The sequence below is a fragment of the Neophocaena asiaeorientalis genome, unplaced genomic scaffold, assembly GCF_003031525.2.
Source record: "Neophocaena asiaeorientalis asiaeorientalis breed wild unplaced genomic scaffold, Neophocaena_asiaeorientalis_V1.1 scaffold307, whole genome shotgun sequence".
Taxonomy (NCBI): Eukaryota; Metazoa; Chordata; class Mammalia; order Artiodactyla; family Phocoenidae; genus Neophocaena; species Neophocaena asiaeorientalis.
Window position 1 is genome coordinate 3314844 of NW_020171817.1, and position 19469 is coordinate 3334312.

The 19469-nt window shown below is 49.9% G+C and overlaps 1 protein-coding gene across 1 annotated transcript in view; it reads left to right on the forward strand.

The window, feature by feature from the left end:
- Positions 1-19469, forward strand: part of SLC22A23 (solute carrier family 22 member 23) — a 138942-nt gene that overhangs the window by 18760 nt on the left and 100713 nt on the right. The window contains exon 3 of the mRNA XM_024738738.1: positions 15480-15583. Coding sequence (XP_024594506.1) covers positions 15480-15583 — 104 coding nt within the window. The remainder of the gene's footprint in view (positions 1-15479; positions 15584-19469) is intronic.

Here is a 19469-nt window from a genome sequence, read left to right on the forward strand (position 1 = left end):
TGTGCTGAGTGCAGCAGGGCGGGGGGAAGCCCCTAGGCTCGGGCAGGAGAGCTGGGTCTCCATGCTGGGCTCTTCACCACTTTTCCACTCAGACCTCCGGCTCCTGGACCCTAATTTCCGAGGTGGAGATGCCGCTTAATGCGTAGGCTTTGCAGGGATGAAAGGGAACGACCCACACGCAGCCTCCGTCTCCACAGGGTGAGACCCGTGCTTCATCCGAGCCCTTTTCTTGAGGAGCCCCCATCGGGGCTGGGAGGGTAACTGCTCTGACGCATCGTGCAAATCGCCGCAGTTTCCCAGCCGTTAACTCAGCATGTTTAAAACAAGACGTCTGGAAGGTCTCAGGACAAAATTACGATCAGCCCTGGCAAATGAGCCTTCATGGCATGCGGCAGCCACCTGAGCCGCGGCCGCGCGTGGGGACCCTGCCTTCTCACCTTAAAACATCTGGGCAGCTGGTCTCAGCTAAGAGGTAAAGCAGCTCCTACCAAGGTACATGTGATGATAGAGCTAATCCTTCTCCTTGGGGCCCATCCATATCCTGCAGCCTGTTCATCGGTGGCAGATGTGCGGCCTGCACGCTCGTGCCCACCCATCGGTGCGTCTGTAGAAAGGCTGGAGCCTGCTTGGTCGGCGCCGCACCCCCTGGTCACTCTCTCCCTTTCTCTCCTCCCCCCTCCCCTGAACAGCGGGCTCGGGGATTTGGTCCCCTTCCTCTGAAAGGCTGCCAGGCTGGATCAGGGTGTTTCTAACAAGAGCAGCATCAAGGAGGAGCCAACATGAGGTTTGATTTCAGTTGACATTTGAACTCCATTTAAAGGTTGGTTTTGATGCGTTCCCCTCTGTAACGTGGGGTGCAGGGCCTCCGGGTCTGCCCCTGCCCCGCTTTCTCCACTCACCTCCTTACCTCCTGCCCGGCCGAGAGGGAGAGTCCTAACTGAACAGAGCCCCAGGCCCTTTGATGTGCTCTCACAGCGCCTTAAGTTCAGCTGTATTTCATTTCTTACTCACGGCCTGTTTTCCACCCTTAGACTCTCGACAGCAAGGACAGCACTTTGCACTGTTATTTCCTGGGGTCTGGCACACAATAGTGACCAGTAAACAGCCATTAAATATGGAAGCTGTGCCACCCTCTGAATACACAGATGAGTCCCCGATGGGCCTGGACCAGGGTGCTGGCCGCGGGTGGGGATGCACAGGGAGGAACCTGTTTGCGTAAGGACAGAACCTAAGCACTGGGAGCCTGGCTTGAGCATCGTGGGAAGTGAAGCCCAGGGGAGGGAGCAGGCAACTGTGAGGGACACAGGACTGTCACGCTTCCTCCTCTCATGTCTCCCCACAAGGAATGGTCTGGGCCTCGGAGAAGCTTGTCCTGAGGCTCTAACCCATAAGGCTGAGAATCCGTAAGCTGGAAGTGGCTGCCCTAGGGCTTCCTGCTCTTCAAGGGGGCATCCTCTGTGTGTAAGTTAAACAGAACCCTGACTAGTCACAGCTTGGGTTTATCACTGTTAGAACAGGAACACAATTTTATCTCACTTTTTTTTTGGTAAGATATGTATGAAATAAAACTTACCATTTTAACCATGTTTAAGTATGTAGTTCACTAGCGTTAAGTGCATTCACGTTGTGGAGCCATCACCACCATCCGTTTACAGAACTTTTTCATCGTCCCAAACTGAAACTCTGTCCCCATTGAACACTAACTGCCCATCCCCCCCCCCGCCCCAGCATCCACCCTTCTACTTTCTGTCTCTGTGAATCCGACGGCTCCAGCAACCTCTTATAAGTGGAATCAGACAGTACTTGTCCTTTCGTGACGGGCTTATTGCTTTGAGTGTAATGTCCTCAAGCTCATCCATGGTGTAGCCTGTGTCAGAATTTCCCTCCTCTTTAGGGCTGAATAATATTCCATTCTGTGTACACACCACATTTTGTGTATCCATTCATGTGTCTATGGACCCTTGGGTTGCTTCAACTTTTTGGCCATTGTGAATAATGCTGCTTTGCACAGGGACGTACAGATGTGTGTTTGTGTCCCTGCTTTCACTGCTGTTGGGTACGTAGACCGTGTCTTGAAGAGGCCGTAGGCACCACTGGACTTGGGCTGACTGGGCACCCTCCTGCGGGAGGGGCAGCAGTGTCCAGTGCGGGCACCCTCCTGCGGGAGGGGCGGCAGTGTCCAGTGTGGGCACATGTCCTTTCAGGGAGGGTGAATTGTACACAGTGATTGCTCTTTGCTGTCATTGAGCTTCTACATGTCAGCTCCTAAGAGTATTGAATGTTTGTCCATCTGTTACCAGTTAGCCGTTATAATCTCTTCCAAAGACAGAGAAACATAGTTATTGTTTTTATGTTCTCTGATCAAAGGTAGAAAACAAATTCCTCTGTGTACTTTGAATATCCTTTGACACATATGAATAGCAGCCCTCCTCCCCTCGTGTAGATGCCGGGGTAACCAAAGTGTCTTACCCCAGGCTCAAAATCCCAGAATTGTCATATTATCATTTGCGTGGTGATCGTCTGTTAGGTCGTAGGGCAAACAAAATATGCATGGCAACATCTCTTATTCTGCAGTTCAAAATATGCCCTTCAAAGTGTGTGTGTGGGATGTCCAAGGCCTCCTGAGTTTGGGAAGTGCAGCCACAGAGCCCCCTGTGCAGGATCCATGGTGTGCAGTAACAGTAAAGGCTCTGAGAAGTCCTGCAAGGTAGACTCCATCTTCCCTCTGACTGTTACTGCAGATGAACACCTGTTGGTGCCCTTTCACGCACCTTCAGAAAATGCCTCAGCTGCTGACTTAGAAATGAATGCGTATTAAAGATGCAGCCCCACAGGGGAGCACAGCCCAGCTGAAGGTTTCATTTATGGACCGTTCCCTCCTCTCTGCTTCCTGTGTGCCTTGGAGAGAGGGGAAGGAGTGGGGAGGGCCCAGTGGGTGGCCTTGATGGCCTGCGACAAGCTTTGTAAAATCCGCTCTCGAATCAGTGGTTGATGGAGGGTTCACTTGGCAGTCTGTGAAGCGTACCTTTCCAGAGCATGCCTTAGGCTGGGATGGAATTCAGCTGCCCTGGCTTGATTAGCAGGGCCACACCCACCAAGGCCCGAACGCGATGCAGTTAATACCGTTGCAGGAAAGAGCCTGGTCTCCAGAGGTTCACGGAAGGGGCTGCCGCACAAGTTCCTGCGTGCTGTACTTCCAAACGCATCCATAGCAGAAGACACCGTCCCAGGCCCGTCCCCAGTATTAAAGCCCGTGGGCTTCTGACCAGGCTGGCGGGTGAGCAGGCTGAGAACATCCACGCAGCCGTGGGGGCCCTGTGAGGGAGGCCACCTGAGGCCCAGTCTGGCCACTCGCAGCCGCTTCGGCCTGAGGGGTCTCTGCCCCCTCCTTCCCCTTCCAGCTGAGTCTGTTCTCCGCTTCCCTTTGCCACCCAGCCCAGCCCGATGTGGGTCCCTGGGGTCTGTCCTCAGGACAACTGGCTCACGGCAGTGGGTGGCACCCCTCGAGGAGCTGATTCTGGCTTTGGCTTAAGGATGCTTTGAGTTTTATTCGAGGAAAATCTTGGAGAACTGTCTGTCTTCTGTTAACTTGTCCCTCGGGATGTCGGAGGCCCCTGGAGTGGATGGCAGGGGTCCTTTCTCGGGCCTGTATCTGCATGTCCTTGTCCCGCTGAGCCCCGGGCAGCTGGAAACAAACTGCACTGTCACCTTTGGCTGTCACATTGCCAATTCTGCTCAATGTTTTGGGGAGATTAATAGTTGGTTCAAGGGAAAAAAACGTAAACACCCTTTTGGGTGTGATAGTGTCGCTAGCTTTTGAGAACCAACCTCCTTTTTCTCCTTTGGGTCAGAAACAGTATATTTAATGACTGTCTGTGGGACGTCTGGGACGTGGGGCTAATGTTGTCCTGTCTGCAGCTGATGAGATCGACGCGAAGGGCATCACGTCCGAGCTCTGGGGAAGGACGTGAAAGGCGTGTAGACCCCGTGTGGAAGGGTGCTGGCTTCCCGTCCAGTCCCTCCCCACTGTGGGCACAACTGTGCCCTGGGGGCATCTTCTGTGCTTGCCTCTCCCACTTTCTATTCTGTGCAGAGAGGATGTACAGCTGTGCAGAGAGGATGTACAGCTAGGAAATACCCCTTCATTTGGATCAGTTAGGGTCAGTCTCGGTGAATAACGCAGACTCTCTAGCAAAACTCTTTTTGAAAGTAGTTTTATTAGCTCTCCTTCAGGTGTTACTCACCCACAGACATAAGCCCCAAAGGAGCTGCTTAAGTGACAGAATTAATGAGCAATAATCACCAGCACCTGCCTTATATTAGTTTTGACTCATAACAAACCTATATTGCAAGTTTTATGACTCCTATATCATAGATGTTGCAACTGAGGCCCCGAGGGGTGAGGTAACTCACCCGGGTCACGTGACTAGAATGGAAACTCGGGTCCATCAGCTGAAAATCTGTGCTCTCACCTCCGCGCAGCTGTTGCCTTCCGGCCCAGCCCAGCCCACCCCACCCTCCATGTGGGTCTCTGAATTCCAGGCCTCCTGCAGGCTCTTGTTTATCTGATGACGCTCTTCTGCGGAGAGCCTGGTAAGCTATAGCCCAGCCCAATAACAGCAAAGGAAAAGGCCAAATTGGTAAAAATTCCCCAACTAGTGTTCTACTAGACCTTTTGTGAGTCCAGCAGCTGAGGGTTCTGTGTACCTTGTTTTAGCAGGCTGGTGTCAGCTGTCTTTGTGGAAAAGGTGACCATTTAGACTCACATGTGTGCTGGCTTCTAACTTGAGTCAGACACAGCAAACAACATCCTTGTTTGAAGAGGCCGTTTTGCCTAATATTATTCACGTCCTTTCAAGATGGTGAGACCGATGTTGAAACAGGGAGAAAACTGGTTTAGCTTCTCAACTGCCCTGATTTATTATTAAAAAAAAAAAAAAAAGTGACTGTTGGACAAGAAGGCCAAGAGTTGGTCTCAATTAGAACGTTGAGATAATTTTTAAAAATTCTTTATGTTGTAAGGGCTTTGGACCAGAGTGAACGTGGTGCCAACAGATGACCGTGAGGTTGGGAGCTGGACCACACACCTCTGTCCTGCTCGGCAGTGATGGACTTGGGCGGTTTGCATCAGGGCCACCTGTGAGGAAGTGAGATCTTCCACAGCAGCCTGAGCTGGGGTCCAGCAGCCCCAGGATTTTTTTTTTTTGCGGCATGCAAGATCCTAGGTCCCGGACCAGGGATCGAACCCGTGCCCTCTGCAGGGGAAACAAGGAGTGCTCTGGACCGCCAGGGAAGTCCCCAAGATTTTTTTATTTTGAGCAAGTTACATCATTTCTCTAGGCTTCAGGCTTCTCATTTCTAAAATTAGGAGGTTGACCTTGACTTTTCCCAGTATTTCGGTACTAAAATTCTATGAAAAATAAGATACTGGGATATTATTTTTAATAGATGCCTTTGAGTACATACCTGCTGTTCACAGGGACTTTACCAGCTGTTTTTGTTTAGTCGTTGTAACAGTGAAGTAACGGCAAAGGTTGTCCTGCTCCCACAGTAACGCTTTGCTTCCTCGTACCTGAGGTCTTCTGAATACCAGGCAAGACAAATGCTGCAACCGAGAACAGTTTTGTATAAACCACAGAATTGTTTCTATTTGCATGAACAAGGGCTGCTTCTTTGAGTTTATTGGGGTGAGGAAAGAACATGAGTTTTAATCAGACATGGGTTGATAATCTTCTGCTGAAAAACCATTTGACTTTGGACTAGTTGCTTCCCCTCTGCCTCAGCTTCCTCATCTGTAAAGTGGACTCACTGGTCATAAGCCCGTGTTAGAGGGCTGTTTCGATCCCTGAATAAGATGCTTAGTCAAAGCAGCCAGCAGAGCACAAGACCATGGCAGGTGCTTAACAAATGTTGAGACGATACTTAATTTATGTAACCGATTTGTTCTATTAAGAGAGAATTATTCATTGTTTGAAATAAATGTCTCATACCCTGTATTCTGTGGGCTTTTATAATGAAACTAGAATTCTCTTCCCCTTGGGGAAAATTACTAATGGTGAAAAGTGTGGCGGAAACACTTAAAAACTATATTGCCCGTATAAATGTTGTATAATACGTAATTACATATTAATTATTTAAATCCTGTTTGAAGAAATAATCACGGAGAGAAAGAGGGTTGAGAAGGTGCATGGCACAGGGACCACAAGCAAACGCAGAGCACGTCCACTTCCGGAGTGGCAGCTCCACGTGCTGTCCTGCCCCATCCCAGCCATCAGCTTAGAGACTGAGGACGTGGTCCCTTTCTTCAGGGACTCACGGTCGAGTGCCGAGGTCGGCAGACTTTCCCTGTGAAGGGCTGAATAGTGGACATTTTCCGCTTTGCAGGCCGTGTGTTCTGTGTTGTCACCCCTGTGCTCGGCACAGGCACTTGTGCGCTAGCAGAGACGGGCCCCCATCGAACTCGACGTGCAGAACAGGGGGCAGGGCCACATCAGGCCTGCGGGCTGTAGTTTGCCAACCCCTGAGCTGGTGCAAGAAAGATTTGTAAGCAGCAGGCAATTATGTTATGTTCTGACAAATAGTCTGGGTGTTTATCCTGAGTACAGGTTGTCACAGGAGTACAGAACAGGGGTACTAGGAAGAGGAGAGCTTCTCAATTGACTTGATTAAATATATGGAAACGTGTTCTTTGTATCTTTCTAATTTTCTACCCCTTGTAATTAATTGTGTGCTTACAAAGCCACTGTATGCCCATCGAAAGGAATAACGCCAGGAGTACAGAAAGGCTGCCGTTCTCCAACCCGCAGGTGATCTACAATGTTGAATAATTTTGGTTGAAATGAGTTTTATCCATTGAGCCAGGAAAATCGGGGTGTGCATGGATATCGCAGGACAGGCAAAGGGCCCTGCGGCTTTTGGGGAGCTGGGGGGTCCCCTGGCGTGGCTGGACCCTGGCAGGGCAGAGAGGTGAGGGATGACTCGGCCCAGAGGCACTTCTCAGGGCTGAGAGAAGTCAGGGTCACAGCTGCCAGGCAGTGGGGAGGGACAAGGCATTTGTCTCCGCAGGTAAAAGATAATTTTCCTTCTGCCTCTTGAGTTCTTCTCGATTGATCACCTGGTCATCACATTCTTCTCGTTCCAAGGATTCCCTGACCCTGCTGTCCAAAGGTCTCCACACGTCGCTCCTTTCCAGGATTAGTGGGGCTCGTTTAAATGTTAAAGTCCAGTTTTGTTCCCACACAATACTAAAAGATCTCTTCTAGTAACACATGTAGCAACTGTTTCATTTCTCGCTAAGAATCTTTCAGTTACTTAATATCAATTACGTGTGAGAAGCCGGTGTGTTGAATTCACTTAAGGCCTGAATAGTTCCCTGGGGTTGAATGTTCAGGGCAGTGGAGTTTTTTGTTTTTGTGATTTTTCTCTCTTTCTAGTTTTGCAATAGTCCTCTTTAATGTATAGGGTTTACTATCAATTTCCCTTCTTAGAAGTAGTAAAATAGGCATTGCAGGATTTGGAAAGACTCTCCAAGGTTTCGGTTGATAGAAGGTCGTTGCTTATTTACCATCTCTGCTGCCTGTGGATCATAGATTCAGCATCCCCCAGTGCCATAGTGGGCATTATGGCCCACTCATAAGGACGTTTGCTAACGTAAACCTCTGCTTAGAACTGTACAGTGTTCCTTGTTTCCTTTCAGAAAAAGTAAAGGAAAATTGAGTGCCTCGTGTTACCTCACAGAGATGATCCTACATCCACTACTCAGGGCCTGTTTAGGTGGTTAATTTTCTGTTTCCTTTTTAAGGTAGCTTCTTAAATTTTTATTTATTTTTTAAATTGAAGTGTAGGTGATTTACAATGTTGTGTTAGTTTCAGGTGTACAGCAAAGTGATTCAGTTATACATAATATATAGGTATATATCATTATATTCTTTCATTCTTTTCCATTATAGTTTTTTACAAGGTATTGAATATAGTTCCCTGTGCTATAAGAAAGAGGTTTTATACTTCCAGCCCTTTAAAAATGGTCAAATTCAGTAAGAACCGGGAAAGCCCCCAAAGGCGACAGGTTGAAGCAGTTGTCACATCCATCTCTCTTCCTCCACACCAAGGTGGTACTACAGCCAAAGTACAGCAGGCGTAAGAGTCATCACTGGAAGAAAAACAGAACAAGACCGATCACTGAGTAAGGGTTAGGGTGAGTCTAAAATTACTACACTAGTCCAAAACGGGGCTACGCGAGGTTGAAGAAGTTCACCAGCTTTGACAGTGTGGTCTTGGACCGGTTTCCTTTGCACAAGGAGAGAGCAGGTTTGCTGGTCTCTTCCATGGAGCACCCACAGGCTCACAGTAGGTTTTTGGTTCAACTGTTTCCCTCAACGTGCTGTGTTTGGGTTTTTGGCACCAAGTTGGTTGGGGAAAAAGAAAGTGGAGGAGCCGTTTGAGCAGCAATTAATGAAAAACAGGGAAACAAAACTAAAAAAAAAACCCAAAAACCTCCCAGTGTATCTGGCAAGGTCATTCATTATGTCATTTAAGGAAGCTCGAGAGAGTGCCAGCCCTAACTGGCAGTTATGTTGGCTGCTGTGAATCTCCTAAAATTGGAGGATGAACTTAGAGGCAAAAAGCAGAGAATAATTTGGGGTTTTCAGAATATGCAGTATTTCTTGAATTTTGATAGCATCTTTAGGGAAAAAAAATCCAAATACTACTAGATTAAAAAGAACAAAAACAGGGCTTCCCTGGTGGTGCAGTGGTTAAGAATCCGCCTGCCAATGCAGGGGACACGCATTCGAGCCCTGGTCCGGGAAGATCCCACATGCCGCGGAGCAACTAAGCCCGTGCGCCACAACTACTGAGCCTGCGCTCTAGAGCCTGCGAGCCACAACTACTGAGCCTGCGTGCCACAACTACTGAGCCTGCGCTCTAGAGCCTGCGAGCCACAACTACTGAAGCCCGGGCGCCTAGAGCCTGTGCTCTGTAACAAGAGAAGCCACCACAATGAAAAGCCCGTGCACCACAATGAAGAGTAGCCCCCGCTCACCGCAACTAGAGAAAGCCCGCGCACAGCAACGAAGACCCAATGCAGCCAAAAATAAATAAATAAAATAAATCCATTAAAAAAAAAAAACTGAATAACACAGACCTGCATAGGCTGCATCAGTGTTGAGCAGCTGATTGTAGCTAATGTGCTTCGTGGGTCCAGCTTATGTGGCCAGCCTTCCAGGGTGTGTGTGTGTGTCGGCGGGGGCGGGGAGGGGTGTTCTTGCCACTTCTCTTGTCTCCAGTTAAGAAACACAGAGCAGGGCAAATCCTCGGTGTATCAAACAGTGGTTCATGAGGGTCTGCTGAAATACCACTGTAGGGGTTGCAGAAGAATGCTGACCCTGCATTTCTCTAAATTCCTCCAGTTCCGTCAGGAATTCTGTTTTATTTAAGCTTTTGAAGTTTTAAGCAGTGTTATCCCCTTTGCAGTCTGAGCGGAAACTTTTCCGTTTATCTCTACTGACTCAGGATTAGAACAGACATGCGTAGTGACTGGGAAAACCCTCGTGGTTTCTAGTGGAACAGCCTCAGATGGGCATCTCCAGCACAAAAGATGAAACTTGGGGGAAATTTTTCACTTAGTTTCCTAAAAAATGTTTTTGGCTTTAGTCAATGAACAATGACATCAGTAATCTTCAGGCTCCGAGGATGTAGTTTGTTTCTAGTCATTTTGCAAACAAGCTTCCGCTAGGCCTGAGTGTTTGGATTGTGTTGAAATGCATATACCTGAAAAGGTGAGAAGTTTTTTTTCTTTTTAGTCATTTGGCCCCACCCTAACTACTAGCTTCCACCTGCCACTGTGGGTGGGAGTTTATATTACTTTTACCTCTACTTTTTTTCTTTCATTATAAGGCTTATAGATTAACTGTAGGAAGTTTGGAAAAGTCAAGAAAAGTATAAAATCGAAAATAAAACTCAACTCTCCAGAGATAGTCACTTTAAATATTTTGGAATATCTTCTTCTAATTTCCCCTGTGGACCCAAATATCTCCTCTATTCATGGTTTTTTTATTCTGAGCCTTTCTCATACCGTTATGTCATGAGCATTTTCCTCAATCATTTGCTTTCAAAAGCAAACATTTTCATGATGTATAGCCTTGCTGATGTCAGGCAGGTTCCCATGTCTTACAAGTTACAAACACTGAGCATCGTTGCACCAGGACATCTGTGGGCATCAGTCATAGTCTCCTTGGGGAAAACTTCCAAGAAAGGGAATTGCTGGCATAAAGAGTGTTCACGATTTCAAGTCATGGGACGCATGTTGCCAGACGGCCTTGCAGAAGCGCAGTGCTTCGTTTACACGCCCAGCACAGATTTGGTCCTCTTGGCTTCTCCTGCATTTTTGGGAAACTTAAAAAAAAATTTTTTTTGAAAATAAAATATTGAGTGTTGATTTTAATTAGTGGAATCGAGCATTTCCCAGGTGTTTTTTTAACCATTTGTTTCATATTTTGTTAATTTGCCGGGTGCTTTACCCATTCCTAGTAGGAGTATCGTCTATATTGTTATGGAAATACTTACTAAGGATAGTAACCCTTTGGCTGTTTTAGGGGAGGAGAAAACCTTTTTCCTCTATCCTCCTAGGCTCTGTGGCTGGGGCCCTGGGAACTAGACTGAAGGCAGCTGAACAAGAGGGAACCAGGTTCATTGCCAAGTGCAGCCGGGCACACAGGAGCGCTTGGTGACCAGTAACTCAAAGGGGTGGTCAGAGCTTGGGCTCATATCTTAACAGAAGGACAGTCCGTTTGTACAGAAGTGAGGAGACAGAAGAAAAGGGGTTGAGGCTTTTAGGGGTGGCAAACTTGGGAAGGAAATATATGGGGGAACTAACGGAAGATGAGGGTTGTTTCAGTGAGGTTGTTTTTAATTTTTATCTTATATTGAAGTACAGTTGATTTGCAATGTTGTGTTAGTTTCAGGTGTACAGCAAAGGGATTCAGTTATACATATTTTTCAAATTCTTTTCCCATTTAGGTTATTACAGAATATTGAGTTCCCTGTGCTATATAGTAGGTCCTTGCTGATGATCTGTTTTATATATAGTAGTGTGTACGTGTTAATCCCAGACTCCTAATTTGTCAGTGAGGCTGTTTGCAGACGCATCTGGGTGCCAACTTTGTCTTCACGGCCATAGGACTTCCCTGGGGAGGGGGTTTATGGCCTTCATTTCTCAGAAGCCTCTGCTTTTAGGCAGATAGGGACGCTCTGAGAAGGCTTCTTTCTGAATCTGCTGATTTTCATTTGCTCCAGCTCAAAATCATCCTTAGGCCAAAGTGGCATGTTTTGGGGGTGACCCATTCTGATCCCCCTTCCCATATATTTTACAAATTTATCTCTTTATAATTTTGTTTATGTTTGTTTTTTGCGGTACGCGGGCCTCTCACTGCTGTGGCCTCTCCCGTTGCGGAGCACAGGCTCCGGACGCGCAGGCTCAGCGGCCATGGCTCACGGGCCCAGCCGCTCTGTGGCACGTGGGATCTTCCCGTACCAGGGCACGAACCCGTGTCCGCTGCATCGGCAGGCAGACTCTCAACCACTGCGCCACCAGGGAAGCCCTTGTTTATGGTATTTTTGATGCAGGGAGGTTTTAAGTAATAAGTAAAATGAATAATAATTAAGGAGTAACAGATAAACTGTTATAAAATCCATCATCTTTTCCTTAGGTGGTTGTTTTCCTCTTAGATTTTCTCCTTAGGGAGTCTCTCTCCACTTCAAAATTGGATAAGTAGTCTGTTTTCTTCAGTTTTCTTACATTCTTATTTTGCATTTGACTTTATCATGGTATCTTCATTATTGCTGAAAATAAGATTATCTTCCTCATCTCCCATTTATTTTCCATCTTCTTTAGAAACTTCACTAGTTTCCTTGATGAATATTTCTCCCCTCTGGCAAGTCAAGCAATTAGATGATTCCCTTGAAAATAGTATAAAGTTTACTTCTTTTAGCTTATCTTTAAAATATATAGGTAGGAGAACAGTCTCCCAGGTTTTCTGTAACCGCTGCCTTTTTGTTTGAAAAACAGAACATGTGCAGCTAAGATTGAGATCACATTCTAGGGTCAGTTCCCTCACGTGGGGCATTACGTGGCGTCACAGCGGCCCATCCCCGGTCCTGGAAGGACGGCAAGGGAAGCAGGCGTCAGACTGTGAAGTGGGGCCATGCCGTCTCCGCTTTCGCGGTCTTGTTAAACCTGCTGACAGAGTGCTTGTCATCGTTGTGAAGGGAATGGATTTGAGGGGTTAACGTTAGTTCAGTGGGGAGGGCCCCTGTCCTCTTGCCCTGCACACTCCTTCCCAGGGAGATCTGGTCATAAAATCAGTGCTTGCCGAGTTGCAGAAGCAGCTGAGAGCTGAGCCTCCTGAAGGGTGCCTGGAGCAGCTCCCTAGAATGGCCTGTCCAGGGACTGGGTCACAGCTAGGAGGCGGGGGATTCAGGAGGTCCCTGTCCAACCCAGGCTCTGGGATCACACCTCGGCCACTTGCAGACCAAGTCCTGCCTGATGTGACCACCGAATGGATGTCCCACCTATTCCTGGCTTAACGCTCTTCCTAATTCAAGTTACCCTGGAAATTAGACCTCGGCTGTGCGCTGGAAGTTAAGTGCAGACGACGGGCAGAACCACAGTTACGTGTGAGAGCTCAGCAGTAAGGGAGCCTGGAAGTGGTGTTTTCCAGCCCACGCTGCAGGAACCTGCACCAAAAGGGTGACGAGCGAGCCTCATCACGAGTCCCCGTAAATCAGGTTGTCCATAACAGAGGTGGAGTGGGGGGTGGGTGCCAGGTACGCTAGGAAGGAGCACCCTCCGGCATCAGTGATCGATGGGTGTGAGAAGAGGGAGGTGACAGGTGATGATGTCAGAGACAGAACCTGTGCCACTGAGTCCTGGCTGTGCACAAGTCAGGTTTCTTAACGTCCCTTAGCCTTTGCTTAGTGAAATGACCGATTGCCGTGTCTTATCGATAGTGGGACAGATTTCGAAAGCGAGGTGATCTCAGATCTCATACTTCTGAAATTCTTCTGGAGGTTGTAGGACATCTGAGCATATTTTATTTTCATCAGAAGTGGGGCGATCGGACAAGGGATGCCCGTCCCCGTGGATTCCCAGCCCTACCTCACCTTATTTATGGAGTGGACCTCAAGGGGCCTCCAGGCTTTAGGGGTGTCCAGCAGACCCCAAGCAGGAGGGACTTTATCCTGGGGAGCCCGCTGGAGTCTGGAGTAGTTTTCTTGTTGACTCAGAGATGCTGTCTGCTCCGGTGCCTGGTTGAGGGGTTACGGTGGCCGCCTTGTCCTGTGTCCTCCCCCCACCCCGCCCCCCAGGCTGAGGACAGCGGGGCCAGCAACACTGCTAACCAGGCTGCCTTTCCCTCCTGGCCGTGGGAGTGGTTCTGTCTCCCTCAGCTGTTTCAGTTTTCCACTCCCGCCTTGTTAATTGATAGCGATTGCACTGAACATCTGACTCTAGGTAGCAACTGAATTGGGTCATGGCTGCCCAAGGCCAGGGCGAGTTATTGTTCAGGGGCCTGAACCCACAGCAGTGTTGGCAATCCGCTCCCTGCCAGATGCTTTTATGAAAATCTCTTTTGTCTCCTGGGCGTCTAATACAAGCAGAATGTGCTCCTTGGCATCACTTAACCTCAAATAAGCTCATCAGTGAGCAGTCTGGGTAGAGACGGGAGTGACTGATTCTTGGCCACAGAGCCAGCAGCTGGTCCCCCTTCCTCCCCTCCCCCTCCCCCCTGGCAGCAACCTGGGGCCGGGTGTGTCCTTCTCCTGCCAAGCACGTGCCAGGCTGAGGTGCAGGAAGGTGTGATGTGATTGGGATTGTAACCATTATAGGTGTTGTAAGCATCTCCTCGCCCGGAGGAGCCAGATGGGCTGGTAGATGTAGCTCTTAGCCTTGGAAATCAATTACTTTGTGGGCAGAGTCCTGTGCTAGGCAGAGTGGAGAGAAAACAATTCAGAAACAGCCTCAGAATGTAATAAACCAGGCTGGGGAGACAGAATATACACACTGGTACTTCCGTGAGTGTTGGTTTTCCAGGCTGGCCTCCACAAGCCCCCTTAGCTCACGCTCTAGTTTCTGACCCGGCATTTGCTGCACAAAGCACTGAGCAGCCCTGCTGTGCATGTTTCACGCGGCCTTTGGCCTCACCCTGCTCTTGGGGGTTGACTGTTGGAGCCCTGGCCCAGGCCTGGGAAGCGCATTCACTGTGTTCAAAACAGCAGGGAAATGACAGGCCAGGGCGGCATCGTTGTCATCTGGGCGGCTTGTCAAACTGCTGGCTGTGCTTCCTCCAGAACTTCCCGTTCGGGGTCTGGCCTGGGCCCGAGAATGTACATTTCTGACGCCTTCCCAGGTGATGCCGATGCTGCCGGTCCCTGGGCAGACATAGGGGATGTCATCCCTGTAAAGAACACCTGTATCTGAATTGTTAATGATGAGATTACGTGCAGCTAGCAGTGCCGGCCCTGGATGTGTCCCAGGGAGTCCAGGGAATGACGTGTCGGGCGGCTGCCTTCCTGCTCTGTCCAGGCTGGCTGGCCCCTCCCTCCGCAGTGGCTGGTGCAGAAGCTCGGCTTGTCCCAAAGCCCGTTGAAGCCAAGACCCCATTTGTTTGCCCCTCGGGCCCAGACGTCAGTTGCTTGTGGATTGAGGGCCGTGTTTCCACTTGGACACACGTCACTTCGAGGGAACAGACGTGCATTTCTCTCTCACTTCTGCGAAAGGAGGAAGGAAAAATTGGAGGGTTAATTTTATTTGTTTTTCTAAATAATACAGCTTAATTGTAAAGATAGTCTAAATGTTGTATTCACCAGTTGATTGGCTTTCTCTCCAAGTGGAGAGAAAGTGGCTTTAGGATGTAATATGGGAGAACACAAGGGACGTTGATGAGGAAGAAAAGTAAGAATGCTTAGTTAAAATTGATATTTCAGTGTTCACTGCTAACCCTCTTTATTTTTAAGGCGACTTATAAAGTTTGGGGAGTTTTTTGGGATGTAAACACAGAGGTTGCTTTCAGTTTCCTCGTGTTACTGTGATACCCCATGCAAAAAGCTGGCAGGGGCTTTCCACCTGCAGGGCCGTGTGACAGCTGTGCCAGTGATGGGGGACTCCCGGCCTGTGCTGGCAGGATGGAGGAAAGACTCATCCGCAGATGTCATGGTGGGGGGGGATGTCATGGGGGGGCGGATGTGAGACCCTGCGGACTTTTATCCTCTGTCCCGGGCTAAAACATTACACCGCCTTCTGTGGGCAGATTTATATTTCTCATTGTTGGATTCTCAAAAACATTGAAGAGACTCTTAGCGGTATGTGTGACACAGCCTGTAAAGGGTGTCATGACCCTGAGCGCAGTTACGTGTTGCCCTTATGATTGACAGGTGGCCTCTGTGTGTGTTTCTCTCTGATCTGTTTTCTATTTGCCCCTCTCTAGTGGGATCTTGTGTGTGATAATGCCTGGAAGGTCCATGTCGCTAAGTTCTCCTTACTGGTTGGATTAATCTTTGGCTACCTGATAACTGGATGCATTGCTGACTGGTAAGTACCCACATGCCCGCCACACAAACCTGGGAGCCGCAGCGAGCCTCTGCTACCTAACGGGGCGCGGTCTGTGTGAGCTCACCGTGACCGAGGCTCTCCTCTGCCCTGGTGCCGGTGCCAGAGCAGAAGGCTGTAGCTGCCACCTGCAGAATTCAGAATGAAGGGAATTGGCCGGTGCACAGAGCAGACCCTTTTGAAGTGAGAATCTAAATTCATTGCAATTCCCCGGCTGCTAGAATCTAGCAAAACCAGCTCGCAGCCTGCAAGCCCATGTCCTCCTGACCATCAGAGTGCAGTTAGGAAGAGCCTGGGGACGTGGCTTCGGGGCTTTATGGGCTGGGCCCTGAGCGGGTGGATATACAAGAGGCGTCAAAAGATGGAGAGAGGACACGGCGGACCCTCTTCACCCCTGAGAACTGGACGGTGGGGCTGTGCCCATGAGCTCCCTGAATGCCACACAGATCTTAGAGAGGGACAGTCCTTGTAGTTGGCTTGGCCAGCAGATGCCTGTGTGGGTCCACGGGGAGCTAGACCTTGAAAAGTGGACAGCATGTGGGTAATGGCTGGGCAGTGCAGGCAGAGGGGCGGTGACCAGAGGCGAGAATGAATACGCTTTACTTGGGTGGGTTAGGGGCCAGGTGTGTGGTTCAGGGTGAAGCGACAGGTTGTTCGGAGGGCGATGGGGGTAGTCATGGTAATAATAACAGCGACAATGGTAGCACCCCTCGCTTACTGGCTGCCTGCCGTGGCCGGGCACCGTGCTGAGTGTCTCGGTGGATTAGAATATCCCGTCCTCACAGCACCCCGTTAGGAAGGCACTCTTATTACCCCTGTCTCATGGTGGAGAAACGGAAGCACGGACGTTTAAGTAAAATCCCCAGGTTCACTCAGCTTTTAGGTCAGAGAGCCAGGATTTGAGACTAAGCTGGTGGTGGCCCCAGAGCCTGGCTCCACGGGTGTAGACAGCTGGCCGGTGGTACTCCAGAGAGCACCTGCGGGGACAGAGCGGCGGGGGAGCCCAGGGAGGCCCCTTTCAGGTTCTAGAACTTTCTTCCCCAAGGCTAGCGCCTATTTTGGGAGTTCCTTGCATTAATGTGAAGTGTGATTTCCTGAGTGTTCAGAATTTGCTTAATCATCGTTTGGAAGTGCTTCTTAAGGACATACTCCCTGGAGACGGCAACAGAGACGCTGTCAGTGATCTCTGGAAACCCACAGCCCGCCCTCGCATGGGGTTTGGTGGTGGCTTTTCTTGGGGAGTGGAGGCGGGGAAAGGGCGAGGGTTTGGGGTTTTGTTTTTTTTTTTAAACCAAATCCTTGAGCTTAAACGTCTTCAGAGTGAGCTATACTGACCTAAAAGATACTCTAATCCCAATGTTTTAACCACAAAGACTTTTGTTTCCTAGAAACCTGCATTGAAATAGGTGGGGAAGGCTATAGTAATATAACCACGTCACTTCTTTCTAAAAGCACGGACTTGACGGAGGTTTTAGTGTCCCGACTCCTGAGAGATTTAATAGGGGAAGTAAATATGGACCTCGACCAACAGATCTGTGATGGTTTAAATTGTTTAGACGGGGTTTTGTGGTTTCTTCCTTCTTGCCCATCCACGCCGTTTGGCCTCCCTGACCACACACCAGGCCTGGGGACAGAAGACAGGACAGTCTGGGGTCTCCCTTGGCGAGCAGCCAGTCTGGTGCCGTGGCCGCTTCGCCAGGGTCGCCGTGGGTGGGCAAGGGGCACCGGGGAGTCAGGGCGGGCAGCTTGTGCTGGGGCTTTCTGCACGTGTTGAGTGGGCCTCAGTTCCAGTTTGAAAGTTTGGTGTTTTCCACCCTTGCCTGATTTATTTTTGGCATTTTACTCCCTGCTAGAGCCTTGCTTCAAAGGAGATAAACACATGTAGAGGGAAGCCCAGATTTCACAGCCCTTGGCACCGTTTCACGGCTGAGTAGGGAAGTTGATCAAGTCCTAGGTTAAGCTAAGACTGCAGTCAACGTCTAAGAAAACTTTAAAAAGTGACTGTTTTCCACACACATTCTATCTGGGACCGGACAGTATGTACGGTCGCGTGTTAGTTCACATGGAAGAGGGGGACCGGCCCGGTCAGTGGCTCTTGCCCGATGACCTCGTTCCCCCCCCTTCCCTGGGTCTTTGGCTGGACATCCTGCATGTCTCGTCCAGCCGGCCCCGGGAGGCTGCTTTTATGGGCTGCACCGCAGGCCCCCTTGTCCTCTGGCTCCCAGCTGAGCCTGGCCAGCGGGGCAGAGGCCGGGGAGCACAGGCTGGAGATGTGAGGGAGGGGACAGCAAGGTGGCGGCATTTCCCTCCCCTGCTTGGTCTCTGTAGAGTTGCCATCGTTCGGGGCCCCCCTGCCTGCGCCCCGTCTCTGAGCTCCGGACTGTCCTTGCTCCCCACTCCCTGCTGTCGGCAGCCCCAGCCTTCTCTCCCAGCTTGCCCCCCGCTTTGTAAATAATCCCTCCGTTAAAATCTCCTCCGAGTCCTCCATTTGAGTGGGACATCTGTGTCCTGTTGAGACCCTGTCGTATTTCTCTGGGGCCGCTGTCACGGTTACCAGGCTCTTGGTGGCTTGGCTGAGCTGACTCGCGGTCCTGTAGTTCGCGCCAGGCTGAACCCAGGGTGCCCGCAGGGCTGCAGGACCCCCTGGAGGTGCTAGGAGAGAATTCACTGCCTTGCTTTCTCCACCTTCTCGCGTTCCTTGGCTCCTGGCCCACTTCTAGTTTCCGAGCCCGAGATGGCTGGTCAGGTCCTTCTCACAAGGTCATCTCTCTGGTTCCCTGCAGCCAGGACAGGCTCTGTGGGTCCTTAGATTGGACCCACCTGGACAGTCACCTCACCTCAGGCCCTTGACCTTCGTCACGTCTATACAGCCCCTTTTGCCTTGAGAGGTGACACAGTCACAGGGTCTGAGGATTAGGACCGGGGCCCCCCCGAGGCCGTCATTCTGCGCATCACAGATTTGGGGGTGCGATTTTACCAGTCAGCCGGTGGGGGAGGGCCCCAGCTCTGGGGCAGCCGGTGCGCACGTGAACTCCAGTGCTTTCTAAATCACTTGCACGTGTCTATACCCGACGGCCCTTCCTGAAGAAAGCACAAGGCTCGTTTGACGGAGCCTCGTCTTCCTCAAGATTCCATCCTTCCTCAGGGAGCCTGGATTTGGGCCGCGGGGCTCTGACCCTAAGGTCCATGTTGGCCCCACAGTTCCTAATACTGATTTTCACTTAATGATTTTAACAACCATTTGGGAGGGAAAGATTTAGAATCATTTCTACAAGTTAAAAAAAAAAAAGCCAGGATCTTTCCTAAAGTGTCAGGACAGGGCAGACCATGTCTGGTGGGCGACAGGGACGCAGGACGCGGGAAGGGGACCCACGAGCTGCTGGGTGCCCTGTCCGTCATCCCTGTTAGCGGTCCCAACACACTGCGATGCAGGACGGTTATCCCCGTGTTACAGAGAAGGGAAGTCGAGGCAAACAAAACTGGGTAAGTTAGACTTTGTTTTCCTTCATTTTAGGAGACCAGCTAAGCCATGCTTAGATTTATTTCTGTAAAGGGGTTGGGTTTGGACCAAACTACCTATAGAGTCTTTGCTGATGAGGGCTTAGTGACCCCAGCGCAAGTCAAGGGAGGTCATGGCTGAAAGCTCGATAAGAAGGTTGACTTACGTTGCATTGAGCTCACAGCCTTGCCCTCCTTTCTCTAAACCAAAGCGACTGACGGGGCTGCTCAGAAGCCTAAGGAATTCTGAATGAAATGGTGTCCTGTAGTTCCCGCCCCCAGAGTTTCTAGAAATTCCATCCATCTCCTGCACAGGGCAAGGCCGTGCACTACTGAGTATTGCTTTTTTAAAAAGCAGCTTTATTGAGAG